The sequence below is a fragment of the Mus caroli genome, unplaced genomic scaffold, assembly GCF_978045245.1.
Source record: "Mus caroli unplaced genomic scaffold, Mus_caroli_1 scaffold_15, whole genome shotgun sequence".
NCBI lineage: Eukaryota > Metazoa > Chordata > Mammalia > Rodentia > Muridae > Mus > Mus caroli.
This window is the reverse complement of record NW_028227270.1, coordinates 55988484-55997940: the sequence shown is the minus strand read 5'-3', so window position 1 is coordinate 55997940 and position 9457 is coordinate 55988484. Positions and strand designations below refer to the sequence as shown.

The 9457-nt window shown below is 47.0% G+C and overlaps 2 protein-coding genes and 1 long non-coding RNA gene across 11 annotated transcripts in view; 1 reads left to right on the top strand and 2 right to left on the bottom strand.

Moving 5' to 3' along the window:
- The window catches only part of Cdc14b (cell division cycle 14B), an 85808-nt gene extending 82540 nt beyond the window's left edge, over positions 1-3268 (bottom strand). For all 9 annotated transcript variants that reach the window (XM_085831002.1, XM_085831005.1, XM_085831004.1 and 6 more), the window contains exon 1: positions 3007-3268. In XM_085831002.1, coding sequence (XP_085687128.1) covers positions 3007-3166 — 160 coding nt within the window. In that variant the 5' untranslated portion in view covers positions 3167-3268. The remainder of the gene's footprint in view (positions 1-3006) is intronic.
- Positions 3269-3579: 311 nt separating this feature from the next.
- Positions 3580-9213, top strand: LOC110307656 (uncharacterized). Its single transcript, XR_002379453.2, has 3 exons — positions 3580-3631; positions 7627-7681; positions 9037-9213. It is a non-coding gene; the product is annotated as an uncharacterized LOC110307656 (long non-coding RNA).
- Prxl2c (peroxiredoxin like 2C) overlaps positions 4186-9457 on the bottom strand; it is a 36979-nt gene continuing 31707 nt past the window's right edge. The window contains exon 6 of the mRNA XM_085831011.1: positions 4186-4284. Coding sequence (XP_085687137.1) covers positions 4280-4284 — 5 coding nt within the window. The 3' untranslated portion in view covers positions 4186-4279. The remainder of the gene's footprint in view (positions 4285-9457) is intronic.

Below are 9457 nucleotides of genomic sequence, written 5' to 3'. Positions count from 1 at the left end.
GAGAACATCCGGGTGGCTCAGCTGGTAAGAGAGCCTACAGCCAGGCCTGATGACCTTCGTGCATTTCTGGAAACTAACATGAAGAAGTGAACGAGTTTCCAAGGGCTGTCCTCTGGTTTGCACATACAGTCATGGTAAGAGTGAAATATCCCTGTCTCTCTCTCTCTCTCTCTCTCTCTCTCTCTCTCTCTCTGTGTGTGTGTGTGTGTGTGTGTCCCTCCCTTCCCCTTCCCCAAGGCACAAAACGTAAAAAAGCAATTTTTTTAAAAGTGAAGGATTAAAAACTGCTCATATATCTCATTTTGGTAGTAGATCTCTGTGAGTTCAAGGCCACCCTTGTCTACCCAGAGTCCCAGACCAGCCTGCTACATATACATAGTAAGACCCTGTCTCAAAAAGCAAATAGCAATAAAACAACGAGTGATGGGAAAACAAGTTGTAAATGAAGGGACCAAGCTGCCTTTTGCTAAGCGCAGAGCCTTATACCTTCCTGCCTCCATTCCTACCTCACACAAAATAAGAAATTAAAGTAATTTGAGCTCGGTGACTTTACATGGTAGCTAGCTGATGCCTGTAACCTCTGCACTGAGGAGGCTGAAACAGCAGGATCTCAAGTTTAAGGCTGGTGTGGTTTAGTGAGTACCAAGCTGGGCTAGACTACAAAATGAGACCAAATGTTTTTAAAGGTGTTGGGGTGCATGGTGCTGAGAGATGTCTACTCTTGCAAAGGAACCAAGTTCCCCCTGCCCCCCCAGGACTTGACCCCCTGTAACTCTAGCTCCCGGAGGCTCTGCATCCATGTGGTGCACATACATGCACTCAGGCACACATGCATACGCATACAAGTAAGTCATTTAGGAAAAAACCCAATTACTTCAATTTGTTTAGCAAATAACACAGAAACAGACTGTTTTAGTGTCTTGGATTTTTCTTGTTTGGTTGGTTCTTTCTTTCTTTCTTTCTTTCTTTCTTTCTTTCTTTCTTTCTTTCTGTAAACTGAATTTACTCACTGAAGGGCTGCAAGCCTTGTCCCCTGGAGCTAGTGCAGCATCTTGCACTAAGTCTGGATTGCTCCATTATCAAGGCTTGTAACTGGACAGTATTTTGATTTTGTGCATAAAATGCATAAGCTCCTTTAGTATTATTGACCTTTTTAAACGTTATTTCTTTGATGACTTCCTCAGGAAGGCTTGCCAAATTACACTTTATCCCCATGAAAGAGAAAGATTTCCCCCAATGACTGGGTTCAATATTCTTTTGGTGGGTCCTAGCTCAGAACTGAAGAGCTGGCCTAGCATGCACAAAGGCCCTGAATGTCGGCTTCAGATCCACTAACAATTTTTCTGACTGGGAACTGCCTAAATCTTACAATTCTTTTTCTTTTTGTTTTGAGACAAGATCTCTCTACATAGACCCTAGAACACTAAGTACACAAGGCTGACCTTGAATTCACAAAGATCAATCCTCCAAAGTACTAGAGTTAAAGGCATGGGCTTCCACACCCGGCCTTACAATTTTTCTTGTTGAAAATCACCTAAATATTCAACAGAGAACTGTCTAAAATGTTCATAAAACATTTAAAACTATAAACGCGTTTAAATCCATAAACATTTTTATAGTTTGACCCTTTAAAGCCACACACCCTTTGGCTTACAAAGCATTTAAAATCAAATGAGATTTTGAACATACCAATTGGAGGCTAGCATTCTGCTATGAAGTACGGTGCGGAGCAATGCAAAAATCAATCGTATACCATCCTGCACGGGTTTGCAAAGAATAGATACATATGTGTGCCAGTGAAGGATATTTCTGGAAAGATTCACAAGAACTTGGCAACATCTGTTACATTTAGGGGGCACTCCTTTGTCTTTGCCACAAAGTTTTCTCAGTATACTCCGTGTATCTTTACAATTTAGAGCTATACGAGAATAAGTTTGCCCCATACAAAAAAGAGCAGAAAGAATGTGCAGACTCAACCAGCACGAAGTCTCTGGAAGGAATCCGGGCAAGGGTGTCTCCTCCTTCAGGGTCACACACCCGTAGACCTGGGCAGACACTAGTCAGGGGCTATAGTTAAAACAAGTCCTTCGTCTTCCTCCTTCAAACGCTAAAACAAAAAACCTTTCCTCTCCTCTCAGCTTCCTTTAAAAACCGGTCTTACTTTCTAGTTGCCCATTAATCTAGAATATAATTTCTACTAAATTTGTTTGTCTAGACACTTCCTAAATAAATAAATGTTGTCACCAATCGAGAGCCCACCTAGCAAAGTCCAAGTTCAAGTCTTGGAAACCTTTTCTTAAAACCCCACGAAGAGGTGGACACCATCCGCCCCAGAAAACGCGGCACCTTCCTTCAACCGCGCAGACAGCTATGCAGCTGACAACGCTTTTCCACGTACATCAGTACAACGAAGGCAAAGCTCTGGCTTCTCTATCAACCCCGGCAAACCGAGCGGCTGCCAAAACGGATTTCTTTCGTCTTCAAGAACTGAGGCACTAAGAAAAAAAATCACCCTCGAAAGCGGCTATTCTACCCGCTCCGGCTGGCGGGGATTTCTCAAAAGTGACACCTCTGAGCTCTTAGCACACTTGGTGGTTCAAACGCCATCAACGTGACACCTTTCTGGAAGCACCAGAGGGAGGGCAAAGATCCCTCAGGAGGCCTGAGAGGGCGCGATGGCGGGGGGCCGGGGAGGGGGGGGCATCGGACGGCCAGGGGCTCGGGCCGGATCCCACGCGTTGCTAAGGCTCAGCGAGGCTTTGGGCCCTCGGGACAGCAAAGACCAGCGGGACTCAGCAGAGGCTCGGACTCGCGTGGGAACGAACAACCGCGCCGGCTCATCCCGGGATGAGGTGGGTTCGAGGGCAGAGCCGCCCCGCTCCCGAGGCCGGGCTCACTTGCAGGGGTGACCCCTCGGCCCATCTCCGGTAAAGTTGCTACCGCGGGCGCGCGGGCGACTAGAGGCTCGAGGAGGCGCGAGCCTCGTGGGGGTGTGGCGGGGCTCACCCGTGATGTCCAGGTACAGGTCGTCCTGCTGCTCCAGGCGGTGCAGCTCCTGCGGCGTGGAGCTGCGGCTCTTCTTCACGCCGGGAGAGGAGGACGAGCTGCGGCGTGAGCAGGGGGGCGCGGTGGCCCAAGCCGAGCGCCGCTCGCTCTTACGCTTCATGGAGGCGGTCGCGGCCCGTCAGGGGACCGCGACCATGGCCCGGCAACCCGGCCCGGGTCCTCGCGCTGCGTCTCCCGCCGCCCGCGACCCGGGGGCCCCACAGCGCTGGCCGGTGGCTGGAGCAAAGCGCGCGCTCCCTGGGACGCTGCTGCCGGGGCGTCCGAGCTCAGCGGGCCGCGGCTCCCGGGGACCCCCAGGAGGGATGTTCCGTGGAGCTTCATTCACAAAAAGAAGGGCCCACAACCCTCCTCGGGGCCTACCGGCTCGGGCCGCTCATTGGTCAGTGCTGCGTGACGTCACGCAACTGGAGCCTTCCTACAGGCAGGTACTCGGTGACGCCATAAAGAAAAGTCTGAGCGCTTCCGCCAATCGGGCAGAAAGCGTGCTGGCGACCCCCTTGGTGGGACCCCTCTAACTTTTGTCTCTTGTGTCCAGGTGTTGACGCCTCAGTCCCCAGTTCCTCGAGTGAGTCTCCGCGTTACTGCACAACCCTACCCTAATAACTCCACTTCGGATCTTTGAGATGGAATTTTTTTCTTTTTTAAGTGTTTCTTGGGTCTCCCCTGTAATTCGCGCCAAGGGAGCCTTGTCATGGCCGCCTGCTAGGAGAGTGTGTAGGCTGCTGAAACGGTCCGCAGCTCTGTGGACGCAAGGCAGAGTGGACCTCAGAACTTAGAAGTGCAGACCAGCGCCGTTTTCCCACCTATCCGATCGGATCGGAGCGATAAGGGCTTCTTAGCGTCGGTGAAACCACCTGGAGGTGCGATTTACCGCGGTGGTTTGCACCTTCCGACACCTCACCTCGGAACCCAGGAGCGCGCTAGCTCTCGCTGTGGGTAGCCGAGGTGGCCACGGTCCGGCTTAGCACGAAGTGCTGGAGCATGTGGCCAGCTGAGCAAACGGCCTTTTCTCCTTTGGGTCTGCAGTGGTACCGCCCCATATTTCGCAACTGGGTTAAAAAGATATCAGATCTTTCTGGAACTTGACCATAGCTGCCATTTTGAAGAGCCCAGCTTCACGGTAGCATCTACTTGGGCGAGGAGACTGGAAGCAGTCGGTAGTCCCAAACTCCCCATCGGCAGGACTGGACTGTAGTCAACAGCGATTTAACGTCTAGTCTGAAAGGGAAGTCAAGAATCAGAGGGATAAATTTCAGTCCCCCCCCCCCCCCCCCAAAGAACCTCTCAGAAATGCAGATTTCACGAGGTTCCTTCCCCTGGGGAAGGCTTCTTTTGTTTTGAAGCCCTACCTTAAGCCTGCTGTGTAGGAAAAGATAAGATATGGGACGGGCTTTCCTTAGCCAGGGGCCCTTAAGAACCTGCTTGTTCACCTTTGGGTTTCCACATCAACGAAGGCCTTACATTTAAAATGTCTGTAGTGTTAGCAAAAACTTTTGCCCAGGAAGAGAAAGTCCTTCACACGGTTCCAAGGACTCACAGTAGGAGGGCCACCAAATGTCACAATCAGAAATTTTAAGAAAAGTTTTTTGTTGTTTTAAATCGCCACTATAATCCATAGGATTACATGGAAAAAAGTGTTCCACTACACAGCCCAGACTGGGCTGAAAATGGCATCTGCCTCTCCAGTGCTGGGATTCCTGGTGTGAGCCACTTGCAGGCACCTTACTGGATTCTCTCTCTCTCTCTCTCTCTCTCTCTCTCTCTCTCTCTCTCTCTCTCTCTCTCTCTCTCCTGTGTGTGTGTGTCTAGTATGTTCCTTTGTTGTTGTTGTTGTTGAGCTTTTGGGACTCAACCCTTGCTTGTGCTGGACAAATGATCTACCCCAGCAAGCCACATTCCTGGCCCACATTTGTTACTTTTTGAGACTGGCTTAGTTGAATGTCTAACAGCCAAGTACTTTCCATACATCAGTTGATTTTTCTCTCACCTTCAAATAGAATGCTTTGGCTAGATTCTAGCCACCAGAAATTCTAACAAAATGCACATGGTTTAAATAAAGGGGAACATCTTAGGTGTACATAGTTATACCGTGTACTCATTTTCCTATGTTGCAGATGCATGGTTATGACCCTCCTGAAGTAATATTTTAAAAGCAAGGCTTTTTATTACTCCTAAGTATTCAGACATGTCTTGGGAACTAGAAGTACATGTGCTAAACATATTCATTACTTGGGTGTGGCCACACTGCCTGTAATATCTGTACTTGAAAGTGGAGGCTAGGGGAACAGGACTTCAGGGTCATTCTCGGCTACATAAGGAGTTGGAAGCCAGCCAAGGCAACAACCAGATCCAGTCTCAAAACAAACAAACAAAAACAACAACAACAAAACCAAAAAGGCCAGTCAGGTGGCACAGGGGGAAAAGGCACTTGCCAGCAGCTATGACAATCTGAGTTTAATCCCCAGGGATCTACTTACTGGATGAGAACCAGTTCCTACAAGCTGTCTTTGACACACATCCCCTCCACACATACTAAAGAAATAAGTAAATATAACCTCAAATTCTCTTTATGTTTTGTTTTCCTGTCATGTTTAGATAGTGGCAGAAAACACATTAGCTGATTTTCATTGTGTATATGTGTGACATTTCCTTTGGGTTGACTGATCTCTCTCCTCAGCAAGCTGACCTCTGAGTTCTGAGAATTTGGCTCTTTGGGAAAGAACCTGAGTTTGCCTGCATTGAGTACACTATTGTTCATTGTTTGGTCACTGATCATAGAATTGTAGCCTTTGAAAGCATGGGGGCCCGAGAAGGAAAAGCCCCTCACTCTGGAATATGACTGACATCTCTCAGAAGCTGAGAATCAAGAAGTTCAGGCTGGGGCTGGAGAGATGGCTGAGCAATTAACGGTGAATGCTGCTACCTACCGTGGAATACCTCGGTTTGGTTTCTAGCACCCAGGTCAGGCTGGCCACAACTGCCTGTAACTCCAGCTTGAGGGTCTGGCTACCCAGGCACCTGCATTCACAGGCAACTACCCACCAGTGCACAGAAATAAAATAAATCTTTTTTAAAACATAAGAGTTCTGGCTTAGCTGGCTTCCAGGTGGCTCAGTGGGTAGTGTTTTGGCCCTGTAACAATGGGGACCTGATCTAGAGTCCTAGTGCCCATGTAAAAAACTGGATAAGTATGCCTAATCCCAGCACTGGGGAGACAAAAACAGGAGGGTTTCTAGTGCGGAGTGGCAACAGTCTAGCTTTATCAGTGGGAGACACCTATCAGGTGTCCCCACATGAACACACACACACAATTCTAACACGCTACTGCTGTAAAGGTTCCAAATTGGAGAATGTATTTCTTTTATATAGAAATATTGTCAGAGGCTGGTGGTATTCTGTATCTATTAAAAACAAACTGGCCCCATGGGGGCTAGAGAGATGGCCCTGTGTTATGCATACTGACTGATGTTCCAGAAGTCCCAGGTTAAAATTCTTATATGGCAGGTCACTACTACCTGTACTCCTCCAGTTCCAGAGGATCTGAAATATCACACAGACATGCATGCATGCAGGAAAAACAGGGCATATAAAAACATTTAATTTTTTTAATAAATAAACTTGTTCCTGCTGGGCATGAGGACACACACTTTTAATCCCAGTCCTTGAATGAAGCAGGAGAAACACTGTGAATCTGAGGCCACCCTGGGCCACTTTGTGAATTCCAGGTTAACTGGATTATAGAGAGGGACGTTATCTCAAAATCCAAAAATTATTATTTTTTTGAGACAGGGTCTCACTACATAGTTCTAATTGTCCTGGATCCTGGAACTTGCTGTGTAGATCAGGATGACCTCAAACTCACAGAGATCTGCTTATGTCTGCCTTCCAAGTGCTGGGAAGAAAACACCATGCTGGCTCAAAGTAACTGTTTTTTTGTTTGTTTGTTTGTTTGGTTTTTTTTTTGGTTTTTCGAGACAGGGTTTCTCTGTGTAGCCCTGGCTGTCCTGGAACTCACTTTGTAGACCAGGCTGGCCTCGAACTCAGAAATCCGCCTGCCTCTGCCTCCCGAGTGCTGGGATTAAAGGCGTGTGCCACCACGCCCGGCTGTAACTGGTTTTTGTTTTTGTTTTTTATTTTTCTTTTTGAGACAGGTTTTTTTTTCTGTAGAATAGCCCTGGCTGTCCTGGAACTTGCTTTGTAGACCAAGCTGCCCTTAAATTCACAAAAAACCAGCCTGCTTCTAATTTTTTTTTTTAAAGTATAATCAGCACATGATCAATACAAAGACTGCACGGGATTTTGAGTGTACTCTGAAGGCCCATGTGTCAAAGGATCTGTTATTGGATGCATGATTATAGGGAACTGTGAGATGTGGGAGTCTTCTTTCATTATTCTTGGCTATAACATAAGCAGTTTTATTCTACACTTTATTCTTGCCATAATCTATTGTCTCACCAATGGCCCCAAAGCAATGGGCCAACCAAGCTTAAGCACCTGAAACTGCAAGCCAAAATACCCTTTGTTCTTTTTAAGTTGATTAACTCAGGTATTTTCTTACAGGAATAGAAATCTAACACAAGAGATGTTCGTTCAACAAGTTATAAAATCACACATGGTATGTAACCACTGCCCAAAATAAGTTATAGAACCAAATTAATCTCTCTCTCTCTCATTCTCTCTCTCTCTCTCTCCTCTCTTTTTGTTGGTTGGTTTGGTTTGGTTTTTTGTTTTGTTTTGAGACAGATTCTATGTAGCTCTGTCCAGGGTGACCTCAAGCTTTATCTGCCTCTCCTTACTGAGTGCTGGCATTTGATATCATGTGGGGCTCCCAATAAGCCTTTTAAAAATACCACCCACTGTGGTTTAATATCACCCAAAAATTTGTATGTTGGCAGCTTGTTGTTCCTCAGGGATACTGACATGATGAAACCTTTAAGAGATTAGTGGAATTCAGGTCTGGGGGGCACCACCCTCATAAGGATTAATGGAGATCTCCTGGAGGAGGTTAGCCCCTAAGAGGGTTAGGTTATTATAGGAGAGGTTGGTACTTCCCCCATCTCTTCTGCACGTGACACTTCACTCTTACACTGCAGCCATTGTTAAGCTGTCTACCATGAGGTCCTTCACCACTTCTCCAATCCATACCCGTGCTATGCCTCAAGTGCTGGGGTTTAAGGTATGTGCCACTACCCTTGGCTTGGCGCAGTGCTAGTGAACTTCCAACACTGTGAGCTAAACAAACCTTTTTTGTTTTTTGTTTGTTTGTTTGTTTGTTTTAAAGTGCCCAGCTCAGCCGGGCAGTGGTGGTGCACACCTTTAATCCCAGCACTCTGGAGGCAGAGGCAGGCGGATTTCTGAGTTCAAGGCCAGCCTGGTCTACAGAGTGAGTTCCAAGACAGCCAGAGCTACACAGAGAAACCCTATCTCAAAAAAACAAACAAAAAACAAACAAACAAACAAAAAACAAAAATAAAATAAAGTACCCAGCTCTGGTCCTGTGTTACAGCAACAGACCATGAGCTAAGAACCCCTCCATGCAGACAAGGGCAAGATTCCCTATGTCAGACCTCGGTGGAGACCTTGTCCTCTAGACATTTCCCTGCCTCTGATTGCTTCTCCTTGCTTTGCTCGGTGCTCTCCACGTCAAGATGCATCTTCTGGCATAATATTTTGGCTTCTGAAATTTATTTCTGGCGCTCTCCTCCTGACCGAGTTGGATCAGTAATTCTGGCTGAGTCCTGGTCCTCTAAACACACTGGGTTCTGACAGTCTTTCTTGAACTCTGCAAAAGTGGCTGCAGATCCAAGTTAATGCTGCCTGTGGCAGCTGCCAAACCAGGCCTCCTGCCCCCAGGGCAGGACACAACAAGCTTCACAGTCCTAATCAGCAAAGATAATCAGGTAATTAGAGATAGCTAACCACCTCCTTTATAACCCACACTACACACATTTTTCTTGCCAACTATTACAGAACAAGAAAGATGTTCTTGTCTCACTCCTTATTGACAAGGAAGTAACTGAAGGCATCGATTTCAAGTCTCTTCTGAGGTTGTAGAAACGTTAAAGCAACTTATTCTTCATCAACTGTTGTGGCTAGGAGGAACATTCATGCAAACTTTTTAGTTTGGGAAGAGAACCATGAATTTGAATTACAGTGATTTTCTCTGTGTCTTTTTTATTAAAGCCCCCCCTTTTTTGGAGGGGGGGGTTCGACACAGGGTTTCTCTGTGTAGCCCTGGCTGTCCTGGAAATCACTCTGTAGACCAGGCTGGCCTTTAACTCAGAAATCCACCTGCCTCTGCCTCCCAAGTGCTGGGATTAAAAGTATGCACCAGGCTGGAGAGATGGCTCAGCAGTTAACAGCACTAACTGCACTTCCAAAGGTCCTGCTT